The sequence below is a fragment of the Aquarana catesbeiana genome, linkage group LG03 (assembly GCF_042186555.1).
Source record: "Aquarana catesbeiana isolate 2022-GZ linkage group LG03, ASM4218655v1, whole genome shotgun sequence".
NCBI lineage: Eukaryota > Metazoa > Chordata > Amphibia > Anura > Ranidae > Aquarana > Aquarana catesbeiana.
The window spans coordinates 663,568,738-663,590,110 of record NC_133326.1 but is presented as its reverse complement, the minus strand read 5'-3'; the positions used below and the strand labels follow the sequence as shown (position 1 = coordinate 663,590,110).

The window sequence follows — 21,373 nt, the reverse complement described above, 5'->3', positions numbered from 1 at the left end:
CCTGTTCGTCTTGAACATCGCATGTTCGACCGTTCGTCGAATTTCGAACGTTATGGGCCGTTCGCGCCAAATTTTAGTGGCGCATCATGGCCCATAATTCACTGCAGCATCGCAGTGCATTGCTGGCTGATGATTGGCCAAGCATGCACTATGACCCGCATGCTTGGCCAATCACAGCGCCGTCTGTACAGAGAGCTGTAATTGGCCAAAGCCAGGGTGGCTTTGGCCAATTATGGCTCAGGGGGTTTAGTACACGCCCCACATTATATAAGGTCGCCTGCATGGCGGCCTTGTGTAGTGTGTTGTAGCGGCAGCAGAGATATACAGAGAGACAGTGTCATTTGATTTAAGTTAGATAGAGTAGGTAGGCGAGTCAGTTAGCTGCACTTACAGTGTATTGTGTGTATATATATGCATCCTAGGTGTTATATATATATATATATATATATATATATATATATATACTGTATTCAGTTTAGCTAGATCCGTTCCTGTTATTCTCTTCCTACTGACGGGCAGGCAGGTGTTTTTACAGTATTTAAAGCTACCTGAAGAAAATTGCTGGTGTTCTTCTAATCCTATTAGTCCTATTAGCTACAGTATTTACAGTTAGTGTAGTGCGTCCTCTGCACAGTGTGCACCTAAAGCTACCTGAAGAAAATTGGTGGTGTTCTTCTGATCCTATTAGTACCACAGGCAGCTGCAGTATTTACAAGTTAGTGTAGTGCGTCCTCTGCACAGTGTGCACCTAAAGCTACCTGAGGAACATTGGTGGTGTTCTTCTGATCCTATTAGTACCGCAGGCAGCTGCAGTATTTACAGTTAGTGTAGTGCGTCCTCTGCACAGTGTGCACCTAAAGCTACCTGAAGAAAATTGGTGGTGTTCATCTGATCCTATTAGTACCACAGGCAGCTGCAGTATTTATAGTTAGTGTAATGCGCCCTCTGCACAGTGTGCACCTAAAGCTACCTGAAGAAAATTGGTGGTGTTCTTCTGATCCTATTAGTACCGCAGACAGCTGCAGTATTTACAGTTAGTGTAGTGCATCCTCTGCACAGTGTGCACCTAAAGCTACCTGAAGACAATTGCTGTTATTCTGATCTTATTAATGCCATAGGCAGGCAGCCACAGTAATTACAGTTAGTGTACTGTGTCCTCTGCACAGTGTGCACCTAAAGCTACCTGAAGAAAATTGGTGGTGTTCTTTTGATTTACAGTTAATTTAGTGCTTCCTCTGCACAGTGTGCACGTAAAGCTACCTGAAGAAAATTGGTGGTGTTCTTCTGATCCTATTAGTACCGCAGGCAGCTGCAGTATTTACAGTTAGTGTAGTGCAACCTCTGCACAGTGTGCTCCTAAAGCTACCTGAAGACAATTGCTGTTGTTCTGATCCTATTAATACCACAGGCAGCCAGCTACAGTATTTACAGTTAGTGTTCTGTGTCCTCTGCACAGTGTGCACCTAAAGCTACCTGAAGAAAATTGCTGTTGTTCTGATCCTATTAATACCACAGGCAGGCAGCTACAGTATTTACAGTTAGTGTACTGTGTCCTCTGCACAGTGTGCACCTAAAGCTACCTGAAGAAAATTGGTGGTGTTCTTCTGATCCTATTAGTACCGCAGTCAGCTGCAGTATTTATAGTTAGTGTAGTGCGCCCTCTGTACAGTGTGCACCTAAAGCTACCTGAAGACAATTGCTGTTGTTCTGATCCTATTAATACCACAGGCAGGCAGCTGCAGTATTTACAGTTAGTGTACTGTGTCCTCTGCACAGTGTGCACCTAAAGCTACCTGAAGACAGTTGCTGGTTTTCTTATACTAATAATATTACAGGCAGGCAGCTGCAGTATCAGTATATATATATATATATATATATATATATATATATATACATCCCAGCTTTGTGCAGCTACATCTCACTGCAGGCCATTAGTATGTCTGTAAAGCCAACAAGGAAAGGCAGACAGTCACAAGCCAATAAGAGGCAACAGTGCTGGTCGTGGAGACGGTGCATCCTCATCAGCACGTGGCCGCGGGACACGCTTGTCCTTTTTTCGGCAGCTGGCCTTCTTGAGCTGCAACATGCGGAAGACTTGGTAGAGTGGATGACCAAGCCATCCTCATCCTCCTCATCCTCTCTCACCCAGGCTCAGGGTACTTTGTCTGGCAAAGCAGCTGCCAACGCGGCCTCTTCCCTTGGCTCAATGGCATCAGTCTCTCCTTCCCTAGCCCCACCATATCCTCCTGAGGAGTCCCCTGAACTGTTTGACCACAGTGTTGGGTACATGCTCCAGGAGCAGCATTCCCAGCTAGAGGAAGGCAGTAATGTGAGCCTAGAGAGAGGGGGTGCCCAGAGAGAGGGGGTGCCCAAGAAGGACAGCAATCTGGCAGTCATGTACCCCCAGCTGCAGCATACTGCCAGCTTTGCTCCAGTGATGAGGAGGGAGGGGATGATCAGGTCACTGACTCCACGTGGGTGCCTGATAGGAGAGAGGAGGAGGCACATCTCCAACGATGCCCTCCAGGGGCCTGCTTAAGGGCAGCACACCGACTGCATCACACTGCAGAGCTCTGCATGCACAGGGCACTGCTGTCTCTGCGCGTTATTCCAAAAGTTCTTTGGTGTGGGCCTTTTTTGAGAAAAGTGCATCAGATCCCACCGCTGCTATTTGCAACATATGTCTCAAGCGTATCTCGCGTGGCCAAAACATCACCCACTTGGGCACCACATGCTTGACCAGACATATGTTGACCTGCCATGCAGTTTGTTTTGCAAGTGTACCTAAAAGACCCACACCAAAGAACAAAGCTGACCTCTCCTTGCTCCTCCTCAGCTGGGATCTCCAACCCCACTATACCTTCAGTCCTCTCTGAAACCTGCACTGAGAGGAATGAAGGTGTAGAATTAGGTGTGTCACAGCCAAGTACTTGCGGGCAATCTGCTATCGTTATACCAACGTCATATTGTACCAGGCAAATTTCCTGGCCCCAGCTGCTCCACCGCCGAAAGAAGTTCGCTCCCAGCCATCCACATGCCCAGCGGTTGAATGCTAGCTAGCTTGGCTAAATTGCTAGCAGTTCAAGTGCTGCCTTTTCAGTTGGTAGACTCTGCCCTCTTCCGTGAGTTTGTGGAATGTGCTGTTCCTCAGTGGCAGGTTCCCAAATGCCACTTTTTCTCATGGAAGGCAATTCCGGCTCTCTACCGGCATGTGGAAGGCAATGTCTTGGCCTGGCTGGACAGGGCGGTCAGTGGTAAGGTGCATATTACCGCTGACACATGGTCCAACAGGCATGGACAGGGACATGACCTATCTTTCACCGTGCACTAGGTGACTCTTCTGGCAGCTGGGAAGGATGCAGGACAGGGTGCGGTAGTGTTGGAGGTTGTTCCGGCACCATGCCTCCAAAATTCTACTAGTGGTGATTCTGTCACACCTCTCTCCTCCACCTCCTCTTCTTCTTCCTCCATGGCCTCTTTCTGTGCTGATTTGTCCTCGGAACCAGCGGTGCTCCATAGGCGTTCAAGGGGCTATGCAATCACGCAGGCAAAAAGATGCGATGCGGTGCTTGAGCTGGTGTGCTTGGGGGACAGGAGCCACACTGGGTCAGAGATTCTGTCAGCTCTGAAGGGAGGTTCAGAGGTGGTTGACACCATGCCAGCTTAGGGAAGGAATGGTGGTTTGCGACAATGGCACCAACCTCCTCTCCGCCCTCTGACAGGGACAACTGACCCATGTGCCCTGTTTGGCTCATGTCCTTAACTTGGTGGTGCAGCGGTTCTTGGGCAGGTACCCAGGCTTACAGGATGTCCTGAGGCAGGCCAGGAAAGTCTGTGTGCATTTCCGCAGGTCTTATAATGGCAGTTCTCGGCTGGCTGACCTCCAAAAGGAATTTCACCTGCCCCAGAACCGCCTAATCTGTGACATGCCCACCAGGTGGAACTCAACATTGGCCATGCTGCAGCGGCTGCACATGCAGCAGAGGGCCATCAATGAGTACCTATGCGACTATGGCACCAGGACAGGGTCAGTTGAGCTTGTTTTTTTTCCCTATGCCAGTGGGCTATGATCAGGGATGCATGCACTGTCCTGTCACCATTTGAGGAGGCCACAAGGATGGTGAGCAGTGACAGTGCATGCATAAGTGACACTGTCCCTCTTGTCCACCTGTTGGAGCACACGCTGTGTGGAATAATGGACAGGGCACTTGAGGCAGAACAGAGGGAGGAAGAGGAGGACTTCCTTACCTCTCAAGGCCCCCTTTATCCAGACAGTGTTCCTGTGTGCCCGCCGATCACACAGGAAGAGGAGGAGGATTGTGTCAGCATGGAGGTGGAGCCTGGCACTCAGCATCAGCAGTAGTCTTCAAGGGATTATTTACAGTCTGAAGAAACCCATAGACTTGTACATGGATGGGAGGAGGTGGCTGCGGATCATGTCGTCCTTAGTGACCCAGAGGACTCTGGACGGAATGCTTTAGCAAACCTACGCTGCATGGCCTCCTTGATCCTGCAAAGCCTGCGGAAGGATCCTTGTATTTGTGGTATCAAGGAGAGGGGTCATTACTGGCTGGCAACCCTCCTTGATCCACATTAAGGGTAAGGTTGGGGACCTTATCTTGCCGTCGCAGAGGGAGCAGAGGATGAAACATCTTCGGGAGGACTTGCAGAAAGGTTTGTGCAACACGTTTCCAGAGCCTGGGAACTTACAATTTCCTGGTCCTCCTGGACAACGTGTTGCTGAGGCTTCGGTCAGTCACAGAAGGAGCAGTGGAGAAGGTGGCCGTTTGACCGATGCGTTCAGACAATTTTTTAGTTCACAGCCCCAAGGTCTGATTGGTTCCAGCAACCATCGCCAGCGTCTGATTCACATGGTGCAGGATTACTTAGGGGCAAGATCAGACTTGGACACCTTTCCCACCGAAAATCCTCTGGGTTACTGGGTATTGAGGATGGATCACTGGCCAGAGCTTGCACAGTATGCAATTGAGCTACTGGCCTGTCCTGCATCCAACGTTCTTTCAGGACGCACATTCAGTGCTGCTGGAGGTTTTGTAACTGATCACAGGGTGCGTCTGTCCACCGAATCGGTCGATTGGCTGACCTTCATAAAAATGAATCAGTCTTGGATCACCAGCTACCAAGCACCTGATGCTGATGTAACTGATTGATTTTTTTTAAATGTGAGATTCCTTCAAGACTGCCTATGCTGATGCTGAGTGACTATCCTGTTATGCTGAGTCACAATGCTCTTCCTCCTCAATTTTCATGCTAATAGTTTGTAAGAACATTTTTGGTTCTGAGCACCGCCACCATTGCCCAAGGCCCAATTTTTGTTTTTTCTGTTTAACAGGGGCGTATAATTACAATATTTGATGCAATACTTTGCAGCAGAGCTCATTCCTGTGCTCCAACTATAGAATCTGTGAGGGGTTGCAGTGTTGTGGCACCAGTGCCTAAGGCCCAATTTTCAGCCCCTGTTTAACAGGGGCGTATAATTACAATTCTCGATCTAATATTTCACAGCAGGGCCCATTCCTGCGCCCACCAAGAGTAACTGTGAGAGCTTACAGTGTTGTGGCAACACCACCATCACCACCACCACCACCACCAAAGGCCCAATTTTTCTGCCCCTGTTCAACAGGTGCATGTAATTACAATTCTTGATATAATATTTCACAGCAGGGCCTGTTCCAGCGCCCACCAAGAGTAACTGTGAGGACTTACAGTGTTGTGGCACCAGCACCACCACCACCAAAGGCCCAATTTTTCTATGACTGTTCAACAATGGCATGTAATTATATTTCTTGATCTAATATTTCACAGCACGGCCCGTTCCTGCGTCCTCCAAGAGTAACTGTGATTGCTTACAGTGTTGTGGCAACACCAACACCTAAGGCCCCAATTTCTGCAGAGTATATAGGGCAGGCCCCTACTCTCAAACATCCAACTTACAAATGACTCCTACTTGCAAACGGAAGGAGACAACAGGAAGTAAGATGAAATCTACTCCTAGTAAGGGAAATTCTCTCCTGTAAGAGTTAATATGGGAAAAATGTGTCTCCTCTTCACTGATGCTTTATCACCAATCCTTGTTTCACTAAAACCCCCAATTTTTCAAAAAACATTTGTCATTGGGACAGAAAGTGAGGTGAAGTCTTCTGAAGAGGTGCACAGACAGCAAAACAAATGTTACAGGGGTGATAACCCTTCCCTATGTTTTCCAAAAAGCTAAAAAATAGATTTTTTAGCTGGAGCTACACTTTAAAAATGTACCAGTTCAAAATTACAAACAGATTGTACTTAACAACAAACCTACAGTCCCTTTCTTGTTTGCACCGCCTGTATACTGCTGTTCAGAGTATATAGGGCCTGGGGGCCCCACGCCTTTCCCTTTTTTAATTTGGGTGCGGGGTTCCCCTTAATATCCATACAAGACCCAAAGGGCCTGGTAATGGACTGGGGGGGTACCCATGCCGTTTGTCTCACTGATTTTCATCCATATTGCTGGGACCCAGACATTACATTAAAGCCGCAAGCAGTCGGAACTTTTATGGCAGGGCGCCTAGCTGCTTTTAAAATGGTAAGTCTACCTCAATTAATATACATGTTTAGATCACTTCCCATCCCGGTTCCCAATTCCTACTTTTCCAAACTTCAATCCTTGCTTAACGGATTTTTATGAAAAGGGAAAAAAGCAAGATGGGCCTTTAAAAACTCAGTGACGTCCAGAAAGGTGGGGGGAGTGGGAAACATTGTCATTAAGGATTACTATCTCACATCAATTCTTGCGCAACTGAGATCATGGTTCCCCGAAACACCTAATCCTAGATGGCAGGAATTAGAGGAGAACCAAATTCCCAACAAAAATCTTTACGAATATTTAACGATAGGTCCACTCAACTCTACCTACACCCATTCTCTAGCTCCTTAGATGAAAGCATCACTCCGAGCATGGAAAACACTAGTAGAAAAACAAACATTTAACTCCCACGTCTCCTCACTACAGATTCCTATCACCAGTCTATCTGGAATTATACCGGACCGTCGCATAAAACACTGGGCAGAACAAGGCATAGCGAATTTAGAGGATCTTATGATAGGTCCCACAATGAAAACATTTAGAGCACTACAAATTGAATATGACCTGGAACAGTCTGAACATTATCGATACCTACAGATTAGTCATTTCCTGAGAACCAACCCTCCTTTCTCCATACAACTCCCCTGGAGAATAAAACTATATCTCACCAAACATCCCACCAATATCAAGGGCATCTCTTTATTTTATAATGCCTTAAACAATAAACTGACATTTGTTAAACATTCCCATATTGAGGCTTGGGAACGAGAACTAAAAGAATACTTCACCCCGGAACAATGGCAAAAGGCACTTCAGACTACATATGCCTCCTCTAGGTGTATCAACCTATGGGCATTAACACAAAAGATACTAATGCGATGGTATCTAACACCATATAGGATCTCTAAATTTGACTATAATTCCTCCCCAATGTGTTGGAGGAATTGTAACAATATAGGTACCCTATATGATATACTATGGGAATGTCCAAAAATACGTACAGTTTGGGAAAAGGTATTTGACATACTTGCACAAATAATAAAACAACAGATCCACGCAACTCCGGGCTTAGCTATTCTTTCTATGGATATAGACTTGCTTCCTAAAGCTTCCAGGATGACAGTATCTCACGTTTTAATGAGCACCAGATTACCAGACATTGGAAAGATCAGGAAACCTCCAAAATAACAGAAATAATTCTAACCACTAACACACACATTACTTATGAAAAAATGTTCGCCTCATCCCAAGGTAAACTTCATGTATCACATAATCAATGGAAACCGTGGACTGACTGGTATAAATCAAGAAAAACATAAGTACTGTTACAGATCTATGTACAATCACTCGATGGGCTTTATATTTATACGCTTTGCTTGACTCCATTCATTATTTGGTTTTATTTAATTTTATTTTCCTTTTTCATTAATATTTAATGCACAGCACAATTTGTTCCAAAAAGCAGTATTCCGTGTAAAACTTGTACCGACCAGCAATCCTTTTTTGCAAAGTTGTTGAGCCTCCTCCTCCGAGGGCACAGCGTGTACCCAATAGGGGTGTCGGAAGGAGGGGACTCACCCTATTTCTGTATATTAATAATAATTATAGGATTTGAAGGTGCCACAGGATATCCAAACATATCTTGCATGTTTTACGGTACAAATGCTTATATACCGCTAAGTAACATGAGTATTCAGTTGCTACTTCTGAAATGTTTGTAATAACCATTATTGTATAGTACCGTTTTCTTTTTTTCTCAGTATATTGTTTGTATTTTCCTTTTTGATGAAAATTAATAAAAAAATGATTGAAAAAAAAGCCGCATGCAATTATAAATGTTGTTCTTTCCTTTAAAAATGTCATTTTGTGTAGGGACTGTTCTAAGCACGGGAAACATGCGTCACTTTACAGGCATACTATAGACACCCCCCAGGTACGATATTTAAAGGAATATTTCACTTTTTTTTCACTTTAAGCATCATTAAAATCACTTCTCCCGAACCCCTGCTTTTGCATTAATACATGTCCCCTGGGCCAGGAACCTGGTCCCCAAACCCTTTTTAGGACAATAAATTGCATATTAAACTTTAAAATTAGCACTTTTGATTTTGAACATTCGAGTCCCATAGACTTTAACGGGGTTCTAAAGTTCACGCAAACTTTCGGTCCGTTTGCAGGTTCTGGTGCGAACCGAACCGGGGGGTGTTCGGCTCATCCCTACTGGCGGCACACTGGGTGCCAGCCATGGGAGCGTGTCCTCACTTCATGTAAACACTGTACAGGAAGCAGAAAGGCTCCACACTGATAAACAGTTTTTTTTACAATGCCTTTATTAAAAAATTAAAGATATAAAAATAGTTTCCCTCAATGTAAATCCATCGTCAACCATGCTGCACGCCACACCCGGAAAATAAAAAAACAAAAACTCCCCTCTCCCGTCATCTATTAAGGCTGGCTGCCTACTGCACACTCTGCCGTTTGACATTTCTTATATACGTAAGGGGCAGGGCCACTAGGTGACATAGCCAGGTGGCCCTGCCCCTTACCTATATAAGAAATGACAAACGGTGGAGCCTGCAGTAGGCAACCAGCCTTAATAGATGGCAGGAAAGTTTTCAGATATTTACTGTATTTGTAAAAAGTTTGATCATTTTGATCATTTTCCTTCCACAAATATGTGCCACTTTGTGTTGTTTTATCACATAAAATCCCAATAAAATACATTTACGTTTTGGTTATAACATGAAAAAATGCAGAAAATTTTAAGGTGTGTGAATACTTTTTCAAGGCACTGTAAGTGCATTAGCAGTGGCTGCTCCCCTTCTACTGTTTTTTTAGTGTTTTAATTAGAGATAGGGACATAGGCAGACAGCTTCAACAGTTTTCTTCATATTGGGGAAATTGTCCTCACTTCCTGTATCTGGGATATTCAGACAAGAAATAGTGTCTTCTTAACAGGAGGGTACAGACAGCACTAAAAACATTGTCAGAAGTTCCAACCTTTCTTCACTCTGCTAAAAACGTAGTGAGACTCCCCATTACCTCCTGTCCTGACACAGCAATGATAAACTTTTGGGCTGAATTTTGGGCTGAATTCGGACCTGAAACGGACCAGAAGACGCACCGGAGCCATAGAGAGCCAGTCACAATCTCCTGACATGCGAATTGGATGCGGGAAAAAACCCACATCCCATTTGCAATAGTGTGAACCAAGCCTTAAAGAATAAGTTCACCTTTTAGGAAAAAAAATGAAATGCGCATATTTTTTCAGGAAAAAAAAAAGTTTATTATTATTTTAATATTATTTATTATTTTTTCACTAAGGAGCCTGGAACACATTGTACCTATATCAGGGGTGCAGTCTCAGGTTCCTGCAGACAAGCCCAGCAGCTTTCAGCCAGTACCTTCATACAGGTGCCAAAAAATATATAAATATACACTGCGCTGAAATCTAAAAGTATATGGTGAGGAGCAGCTACATACAAAGTGACAATAACAAAGAAACAATGTGAAAAAAATGTAGCCCATAAATTGTGCAAAAAGTTTTCAATCAAGAAAACAACTAAAAAATAAATATCCATGAATAGTGAACACAGCCATGATATCACTCAAAAAGTCTCACAAATGAAGGTAAATAAAGTCCCGTGAGGTGAAATGTCCCACTGGAAGGTGTATATAAACGTGTGACAGCCAATGCTCAAACACAGGTAGATCGTCAAATCATCGAACAACAGTATCAAATAATTGCACATATTCGCATTCGGTGAGAATGGTGTGTAAGAAACTCTTACCAGATAAATTGGACTCCCTTGTCAGCGACAGGGAATCACTCGAGCGTGTTGCCTCTCAGGGCCTGGAAGCGGACATCACGACTCTGCGAACCTTGTGGGTCAAACTCTGCATGGATCTCCCGGGGCCGCCAGGTGGGTCCTCCCAAAGGATGGCCAAGGTGCGAATCAGAGGGATCAGTGCATCACGCATCAAACTGGAGTGGAAGTTGGTTATATCTCTCAGATGGTATGTGGAGAAAAAATAAACAGGCTCCACATAGTGTAGATGAGCAAGTTGGGATTTTTTATTGCTAAAAAAGCCTGATTACAATAAAAATGTGATCACAGGATATAAAAACAAGAATGGGCAACAAGAAGGATGCTGAAAGCGCCCGACACGTTTCGATCAATCGATCGTCTACTGGGGCATACAGCATCCCCTCCAAGTTGCCTTATATTTATAAGAAAAACATTCAAAAAACCAAATAGTATGAGGTATCAAACAGCCTTCCCCATTGGATGGATGGGGTCACCTGTTCGTACCTGCCTGACCAGGTGTAAAACTTCATTCATTTGCACTGATGATGTGTGATTAACCTGTTATATGTTGATAAACGGGCCCCCCACCGAACGGTGCATAGATGGTATAACTTCTCTGAAAAGAACACCAAGTAATGGGGAAGGATTGAATAAAAACCAGACCGTCTTGTTCAGTACCCCCTTTGCTGACACTTCTGTGTCAGCTTAAGGCTGAGGGGGAATCTGTACCAATCCGGGACGGTGTCTATGAGGGCGGGCGGAGCCGACGGCCAATCGCTCAGAAGACAGGAAGTCTCCGTCAGCGCCGCCCTGCCTCCACAGGACGAACACAGGGAAGTGACGTCAGGATAAACAGCACATCCGACATCCGTCCCCTGTCACGTGTTAACGTGGGTGCATCAGGGGAACAGAGGGGGAGGCGAGATATGCGCCGAACCAGACGTGCCTGACGCACACTCGCACGCTCCTCCCCCGTGTCCCCGGAGGCAGCATTGAATACAGGCAATGCCGCAAGTCCTCCCACGGAGGTGGGAAGCTGGTGAACACTGCCTGTAGGAGAGGGGATGAGTGACACCACCCGACATGGGGCGGGGCATGAAGGGGGGGCCGTGTAACCCAGAGACATGCCTCTAGATAAGACGGCACCCGGCTCGCTCCTGCCAATTTGGAAATAAAAAGGCAAAGAGACAACCATATAATGAATTAAGTGTTGATGATGGCAAATGATCCCATGATAGATTTAAAATCACTTCCGGTCAAATAAATGAACAGAGTGAGGTGGTTGAAAACATAACAACTAATAAAATTCTTCAAGAACATATAATAAAATAAACTGAGCTCATGAACATTACAACCTAAATGGGTGTGCCGTCCGAAGGGTATTGATAGTATATCAAACACCCTTAAAACCTCATGTGCGCATACCCCCTTGGGAATGCACTGACATAAGGAAATCTGGAAATAAAACCCACAGATCGGAATGGGTACATTCCGATCGACAGTTGCCATCATGAACAATGGCTCAGGTCAGTGCCCCGCAGCCAGTTTTTGAGATTGAGGCGCAACTGTACCCAAACTTCAGACTTTATATCACAATCCCAAATCCTCAGAGGCAGATTTCTGGATAAGGGTTACGACCCTCACCTTTTAGACAGCGAAATCAACAGAGCCCTGCTCACGGAAAGGAATGCTACGCTCACAGAACGCCCCAAAGACAATACTGCATTTAATGCAAGGTTAGCCTTCTTCACCACCCATTCCATTCAATCCAAACAGATTAAAGGTATCATTAAAAAACATTGGGGAATACTACAGAACGACAGATTCCTTGGCTCTGTTTTACCCAAACAAGCCTCTGTAGTGTTTAGGGGCGCTCGGTGAACACTGCCTGTAGGAGAGGGAATGAGTGACACCACCCGACATGCTGCCTCCGGGGACACGGGGGAGGAGCGTGCGAGTGTGCGTCAGGCACGTCTGGTTCGGCGCATATCTCGCCTCCCCCTCTGTTCCCCTGATGCACCCACGTTAACACGTGACAGGGGACGGACGTCGGATGTGCTGTTTATCCTGACGTCACTTCCCTGTGTTCGTCCTGTGGAAGCAGGGCGGCGCTGACGGAGACTTCCTGTCTTCTCAGCGATTGGCCGTTGGCTCCGCCCGCCCTCATAGACACCGTCCCGGATTGGTACAGATTCCCCCTCAGCCTTAAGCTGACACAGAAGTGTCAGCAAAGGGGGTACTGAACAAGACGGTCTGGTTTTTATTCAATCCTTCCCCATTACTTGGTGTTCTTTTCAGAGAAGTTATACCATCTATGCACCGTTCGGTGGGGGGCCCGTTTATCAACATATAACAGGTTAATCACACATCATCAGTGCATCATCAGTGCAAATGAATGAAGTTTTACACCTGGTCAGGCAGGTACGATCAGGTGACCCCATCCATCCAATGGGGAAGGCTGTTTGATACCTCATACTATTTGGTTTTTTGAATGTTTTTCTTATAAATATAAGGCAACTTGGAGGGGATGCTGTATGCCCCAGTAGACGATCGATTAATCGAAACGCGTTGGGCGTTTTCAGCATCCTTCTTGTTGCCCATTCTTGTTTTTATATCCTGTGATCACATTTTTATTGTAATCAGGCTTTTTTAGCAATAAAAAATCCCAACTTGCTCATCTACACTATGTGGAGCCTGTTTATTTTTTCTCCACATACCATCTGAGAGATATAACCAACTTCCACTCCAGTTTGATGCGTGATGCACTGATCCCTCTGATTTGCACCTTGGCCATCCTTTGGGAGGACCCACCTGGCGGCCCCGGGATTTCCATGCAGAGTTTGACCCACAAGGTTCGCAGAGTTGTGATGTCCGCTTCCAGGCCCTGAGAGGCAACACACTCGAGTGATTCCCTGTCGCTGACAAGGGAGTCCAATTTATCTGGTAAGAGTTTCTTACACACCATTCTCTCCGAATGCGAATACGTGCAATTATTGGATACTGTCGTTCGATGATTTGACGATCTACCTGTGTTTGAGCATTGGCTGTCACACGTTTATATACACCTTCCAGTGGGACATTTCACCTCACGGGACTTTATTTACTTTCATTTGTGAGACTTTTTGAGTGATATCATGGCTGTGTTCACTATTCATGGATATTTATTTTTTAGTACCTTCATACAGGCTGACTATTTACACTGTTTACAAGCTGCAGGGCTTGTGAATGAACTACAAGACCTCTCATCAGCGATCTCACAGTTCATTAAGAGCTACAAGCCGCCAGCCACAATGGCTGATGGTACTTGTAGCTCATGCATTCACAGGAAACAAGGCAGAGCTGCTTTTGAATTGTGACAGTGGGTGGGGGGAGAGGAGTCCCAATGAGAGGGCGATCAGGGGTATTGGCTGCTGGAGGTGGAACATGTTATATGTTCCACCCTAAATACAGGTGGAGCATCCCAGATAGCAAGGATAACTTGCCACACATTTGTGACAGTGTTGAATTGTAAGTATGTTAACTTGCTGGACATTTTCACTGGCAAGTTGTACACTTGCAGAGGACTTGCAGAGGACTTGCAGAGCACTTGAAGCACACGTTCTAGTTGACACTTTTTCAATTTGAAGCAAATTTGCGTGGCAAGTCTCTAGCAAGAGCAAAGTTGCAGTGGTAAGTCTACAGCAAGAGCTCTGCAAGTCTACAGCGTGAAAATTCAGTCACAGTGACCCCTGTGGTGGGATGACTATTGCACAACATAACTGAACCAGAACTTGCAGCAGACTTGCAGAATGTTTGCAAAGAAAGTTGATCTGGAGTCATGTAATGCGGACTTGCTGCAATTGTGCAACAAACTTGTGAAGACTGGCAAATCTAGCAATAGCTTAGCAAGTCATTTTGAAACTTGCAGCGCAATTGCTTGCTATCTGGGATGTAAAATGTTCCAAAAGGTTAACATCTCCTTTAATAATCAGAAAGATATATAGATAGTAAATACAAAAGATAAATCAATGAAAAAAATATAGTACGCTAATAGAAGAAAAAATAGATAAAACAAAATTGACCCTAAACCATTATAGTTTCATTTTAAAAACAATAACTGGGTGAATTAATTGTTCCACCTCCAATATCTCCCACCAACCCTCCAACCCTCCCCCTACCAATCCCAATGTTTAAAAAACCCTCCAACAACCTTTATTTTTATTTGAGTCTGCCATTTGGGTAAAGCCACGGCACATACAGACTGGTGATTCACCACTACAATCCAGACCCGACACCTCTCTTGTTTCCTCCTATCATCATGATGTCATCATGCTGCCACTAGAGACTTCAGGACTTGTGTGGAGCACACCAATAGACAACAACCTGGCAATATGAAGATAATAGAAAACTCGGGACCCAGTGAGTTACATGACCACAAATTTAGGTGAGTGGGCCATTTAATTTTTTTTTCATAGAGAGGGGATTAGCTAGAAGTTGATGAGAGAATAATGTTTGGGGCTGGAGATAGCTTTAACCACTTGCCGGCTGGCTCACGCCGATATACGCTGGCAAAGTGGCACAGGTGCAGAAAACAACATACCCATATGTCACTGCATCATCGGCAGCTAGCTGGCGCGTGGGAGCATGCCTGTGGGTCCCGCTGACTCGATGTCCACCGCTGGCCCGTGATCGTGACATGGAGAGGCAGAACGGTGAGATGCCTATGTAAACAAGGCATTTTCCTGTTCTGCCTAGCAAAATGACAGGGATCTACTGCTCCCAGTGATCGGGAGCAGTGATCTCTGTCATGTTCTAGTGAGCCCACCCCCCTACAGTTAGAACACACCCAGGGAACACACTTAACCCCTTGATCGACTCCTAGTGCTTAACCCCTTTCCTGTTAGCGACATTTACACAGTAATCAGTGCATTTTTATAGCACTGATCGCTGTATAAATGTCAATGGTCCCAAAATAGTGTCAAAAGTGTCTGATCTGTCCGCCGCAATGTCGCAGTCATGATAAAAATCGCAGATCACCGCCATTACTAATAAAAAAATGAATAAAAATGGCATAAATCTATCCCCTATTTTGTAGACGCGATAACTTTTGCACAAACCAATCAATATACACTTATTGCGATTTTGTTTTACCAAAAATATGTCGAAGAATACATATCGCCTAAACTGAGGAAGAAATTTTTTTTTTATATTTTTTTGGAGTATTTATTATAGCAAAAAGTAAAAAATATTGCTTTTTTTTCAAAATCTTTGCTGTTTTTTTGTTTATAGCGCAAAAAATAAAAGCCACAGAGGTGAGCAAATAGCACCAAAAGAAAGTCCTATTTGTGGGAAAAAAAGGACGTACAACGTCGCACGCCCGCACAATTGTCAGTTAAACCAATGTAGTGCCATATCACAAAAAAGGGCTTGGTCAGGAAGGGGGTAAATCCTTCCGGGGCTGAAGTGGTTAAAAATGGTTCTCACCATGCACTTGTTATCTTTTTTAGCCTCCAGGTATGAAGAGCCAATAAGACAATGCTGCAAAGATGGCATGTGGGAGAACCCCATGGGTCACAGCTGTGAGATCAGAGCCACCCACATTGCAGAGGACAAGACATGCGTGGATGCCTTCCTGGACTGCTGTACCTACATTGAGAAGAAGAAATTAGAAGAAAAATATCAGAAAGATGGAGGGGCGTGTCCGGACGTCTTGCTGAAGAGCTCCAGAGCCCTGCTTCTTAATCCGCCTGCATCCCGGCACCTGTGACCCTAAAAACCGCACGAAAACCTGCCAGACTTGCCACCGGGACCCCCTGCAGCAACATCTCGGACTATTTTTGAGGAATCTGGCCTGCAAGGGGCAGAGGCTTATAGCCTCCAGACTCCCGCGGCCGCCGCCATCTTGCCGGTCCGAGGAGGAATCGCAATCCGGATGGATCCGGCAGTAAGGGGACCCCCATCCATACCCATAAAATGTCCCCCTACACTTCTAGCACAGTCCGGAGGCTCCGCCGAGCTCCGGGGACGCCCGTAGCGGCCGTGGCCTGGTCCGGCCTAGTGCGGCCTAGTGAGGCCTGTGGATTCCCGCTCTTTCCTGAAGCCCTATCCCCGCCGAGGGACGTCGTGAGTGGTCAGGCCCATACCTAATTGCAGGCCTCCTTCCCTCATCTGTTCTGCCAAACCCCCTAGTCCCTCCCAGGGCCTGGGATATTGCCAGAGACTGCCTGCCTGCCTAGACTAAGAGATTAGGTAGCTTGGTGCACCCCACTAGCTGCTGCCTTTGTTATACTGCTCTGGACCTTCTGCACACAGGCACCCCTGATATATCATCCATCATACCTGGCCTCTGCCTGCTTGTTACAGTAAGGGGGAAGGCTACAAGTGATTGTTTACTATCCTATGATACTCAGCTGGCCATTCTTTCACGGAACATTAGGGACCACTTTCCCTAACAATCACCCCCCACAAATATGATACAAATCCACAGGGCTACTGACTAACGGCCCCATCATGTCTAACACAGTCCTTTCCCTTGCTATGTAATTCACTGCCTATGAGGGGCGCATAGGCGCGAGCGGGGATAATGGAAGTCTGATCCCTCCGCTCTGCGCCGTCGAGGAGGGGACCACTACACCTCACAGGATAGAGGAATACCTGGAGCCGCAAGCGGTGATGTACCGCTCCACAAAAAACAAACTAAAAAAACGGCAGAGCAGCAGCAAATCTCCAGCCCCAGCCAAAGGCAGATCTAAGATGGCGCCCAATCCTCCTGAGCCTGATGAGGACACACAGCTCTCTGAACTGGGACAGGGATCTCCTGCCGAAAGCCTCCATCTCTTTCCCACGGACCACGTAAGTCCCCACCCTGCTGACTCTGATGCCATGCTAGCCAAGTTCCTCAGCATTGTTAGAGATGAGATAACGGCTGCCTCCCGAAAGCTTTCCTCAGATTTGGTCCATGGCCTTAAGGAGATAGGCCACCGCACCAATCAATTAGAACACCGCATGGACTTGGCAACCACTGTGTTGGAAGGCCATGAGGAGGAGGTAGACAGAATGTCCACAGAAATAGACGCTCTCAGAGATAAATGAGAGGACGCGGAAAACAGGGCCCACAGGGATAACCTTCGTATCCGTGGCATCCCTGAAACAGTCACTGACCTGCAAGGAACAGCCACAGCTTTTTTCCAAGAACTGGCCCCTGAGATTCCGGTGGACAAGCTGGAGTTTGACCGCATTCATCAGTCACTGGCCCCTAAACCCTCCGAAGGTCCCCCAAGGGATGTTATCATCAAATTCCATTATTATAGGACCAAGGAGAAACTCTTACAGTCTGCCCGAGAGCAACGAGATATCTCTTTCCAAGGCAACCCCCTCCAAATATTTGCGGACCTCTCGCCGGTCACCATTGCCAGACGCCGAGGTCTCAAGCCTTATCTCCAAGTTCTACAATCCCATCAAATCAAATACAGATGGGGGTTCCCCTTTAAACTTTCCTTCTCCCATCAGGGTCGCCAGTTCCATGCCACCTCCCCATCAGGCCTAAAACAACATCTCCAGGATCTGCAATTGGACATCCCTCTGTCCCAACCTGATGCCCAGGATTCATGTTCCCGACCAGGCCCCGCTAGATCTCCTCGTCAATCCTCTCAAGCATCACAAAGATCACAATCTGGATCCCAGGCGCTGCGGGACTTGCAGGCCCAACGATTCCAACAAGCCAATAACGGATGAAAGCCCCCATCCTCCCTTGATGTGCATTTTACTTTTCTTGGTCGCTTACCCGGTGTGTCACTGAATGTTCTTGTTCTAAATTCCAACCTAACTTGAGAAGCCCAACAGCTTGTTTTGGAGGACGTCCCCCTGCCATACCTTTGCCCTATCGAGTTGACTACTGCTTGGCTGGGGTGGGCGTTGCCTGACTGTAGACTGCCCAGTTTGTGAGATGGCGATCCCGGGCATGGACCACCCCATATGGGGTTCCCTGTTGGGTCTCCGGCACTGGTCTTCCCCCCAAACCACCTCTACCATGCTGATGGCTCTCGTGGAGTAGAGGGTTCATCAGGCTTAAGACATCACTTTCAAGACCTGTTGGGGTGGGGGGAGAAGGGTATATAGTTTTAGGCTAGGGACACACCTCCACTGGCATTTATGTAGGTTGGTTGTTTTTGTTTACACACCGAGGCCCTTCACATCTGTTCAGTGGAGTGACAGAGCTGGCGCTTTGACTTTGATGTGGGGTCCCACCCCGCCTTCGGGGGTGGGCGGACTTGTGGCTGTCGCCCCTGGGGGCGGGGGGGACTCCCGCATCTACACCTTTAAATGTCGATAACGCATTGAAGATCTCACACCGTTATTCATTTTAAGCTACTTGTATTGATGCAAGTATTGTTTAAATTTTATGTTCATTTTGTTTAACTTGATTGCATTATCTTCACTATGGGCCGGTGGTTCTGACAGACCACTGCTCCCCTCAAGAGTTGGCACCTGGCTAAGATACGTGTCTTGGCTATGGTCCCATCCCATTGTGGGCCCTGTTGCCCACGACGTGATACGTCAATGTACTCGCTACACACTATAATCCGAGTTCTACTCGCTATTCCTATATCTTACGTTCTTTCCTATTTTTACTATCCTTCTCTCTCCTTTCTCTCCCTCCCCCTTTCCCCATTCCCTCGGACCCTGGGGTGTGCAGGTAGAGTAATCCATAACGTTACATCTCAGACCCAATGACCCTTCATTGGTTGTCCCTGAACATTCAGGGCATGAATTCCCCCCAAAAACGGGTCAAGGTTTTTAACTACCTTAAGCAACAAAAAATAGACATTCCCTGTTTGCAGGAAACACACTTTTCTTCCTCTTCCTGCCCCAAATATTTTGCGGCAAACTATCCCCAAGTCTATTTGGTTAATGGTCCTACTAAACAGAGAGGGGTCCTTATAGCTATACGTAAATCGATTCCCTTTATCTGTAACAAACAGATAGCTGACCCTAATGGTAGATACCTTCTCCTGCAGGGTTCTGTTCAGGACAATGAAGTAACTATTATGACTTATTACGCCCCGAATGACAACCAGGTTGTGATAATCCATTGCAGTTTAAATGGTGGTCTGATAACGGCTTCACAGATGTCCATTCGCTATTCACCCCAACCAAGATCATCCCTTTCGCGGCTTTACGTTCCTCACACGATATCCCCCTTAAGGAACATTACAGTTACCTGCAAATTAGGCATTTTCTCCAACAGCTTACAAAATTCCATTCAGCCCCCTTTACCATGACCCCATTTAAAAGCCTTTGTAGATCTCGCCCCCAATCCTCGGGTCTGATTTCCCTCATATATAGTGCTATAATTAATTCCAAGACACCACCATTGAGACCCTATCATCTTCAATGGGAGGCCGAACTTGGAAAACAATTAGACCCGGAAGATTGGCAAGGTATGACTATTATGCTATCCAAATGCTCTAAGAATGTTCTCTTTTTGAAGAACTCTTACAAAGTCTTCTAAAGATGGTACTATACCCCGGCTAGATTAGCAAGCTTCATCCCATCTTATTCCCCCCCCTCTGTATTAGTGGGTGCTCACAGGAGGGCACGATGGCACATATCTGGTGGACCTGTCCCAGGGTTTGCAGATTATGGGTCAGGGTATACGCACTACTACGCAATCTTTTTAATACCACTATAAAACGGGACCCTTTTGAAGCCCTTTTATGGAAACCGATTGCAGAACTTCTTCGTCCTGAACGCCAATTAGCAGCACATATTTTTACCGCAACTAAATTGACCATAGCAAGGGCCTGGAAAACTCTGAACCTCAGTTTTGAGGCAGTTAAAAACTGTCTGAATGATATCATGGTAAACGAGAAGATTACGGCCATATTATTGGATACGCATGATAAATTCCTCAGGGTATGGAAACCCTGGGTGACCCATAATCGTCCATCAAGATTTGACCTAACGCTTCTTTCCCTATAATGAGCCTCCGTTCCCCCCACCCCAGGGTCCTCCCACTCTTTTTTTTTTTTCTCTCACCCCCCTCTACCCCCACTCTCAATTCCTCTCTCCTTCTTCTTATTCAGGCCCTTGGGCTTAAGTCTACAGAGACTGGATATTTACGGTAATGAAAAGAAAGAGAAAAGAAAGAGAAAGAAAAAAAAAAAAGTTACTCCATACAAAGATATGTTATCTTTTTTTAGGTTAATCAATTTAATCTGATATTATTTCTGTTTTTTTTTTTCTTTTTTTATTATTAATGCAATGTTACGTATTACCACACCATCGCGCTAGGCATACTTTAAATGTTCAAGAGTGTTTGCAAACATAATATTCTGTGTTTGCAGTTTACCGCTAGGCTAGTAAACACGAGATGAAGACTCTCCTAAGTATGTTGCCTGGCCTCGGCCTCGAGCTGCCTGAGACCTGGCTTAAAGCTTTGAATGTCAGTTCTACTTGCCGGATACTGGCAGTCTTATACCTGTTAATTCTAGATGTATCCATCACTGTTTTGTACTATTCTGTTGATATATATCTTCAATAAAACTCTTTGTACAAGAAAAATATCAGAAAGATGTGGATATTTTGGGAAGAAGTAAGGAGTAATGTCACACGGTGGCACTGGGAATTATATATTAGAACAGGGGAGATGTGCATCATTGCTAATTATCTAATTCCTTTGTAGTCTGTGTTGTTATTTTTATTTGTTATTTTTGGGACCTCAATATAATGAAGGAACCTACTTAGAGTTGCAGGGGAACTGGATGGCAGAATGATGATACAGGGGCAACCTAGGGGCATAAACAAGTGGAGGCCACTACAAATTAAAAAAAAAAATGTCCATTGTATCAGTATCATTTATCAGCAAATTTAAAGGAAACCTTTAACCACTTTCTTCTGAAAATCAACTGTCCCTGGCAACACATGCCTGAAAATAACAGAACAGGTAATTTAAAAGAAATAAATATTCATATTTATCTCTACAAAAAGTCCTCATATAGCA

The 21,373-nt window shown here is 45.6% G+C and overlaps 1 protein-coding gene across 4 annotated transcripts in view; it reads left to right on the top strand.

The window, feature by feature from the left end:
- Nucleotides 1-21,373, top strand: part of LOC141133431 (venom factor-like) — a 681,995-nt gene that overhangs the window by 188,685 nt on the left and 471,937 nt on the right. For 3 of the 4 annotated variants that reach the window (XM_073622817.1, XM_073622816.1, XM_073622819.1), the window contains exons 17-18: nucleotides 15,879-16,061; nucleotides 20,948-20,965. The exons of the other annotated variant lie outside the window; for it this stretch is intronic. In XM_073622817.1, coding sequence (XP_073478918.1) covers nucleotides 15,879-16,061; nucleotides 20,948-20,965 — 201 coding nt within the window. The remainder of the gene's footprint in view (nucleotides 1-15,878; nucleotides 16,062-20,947; nucleotides 20,966-21,373) is intronic. 4 annotated transcript variants of the gene reach the window in all.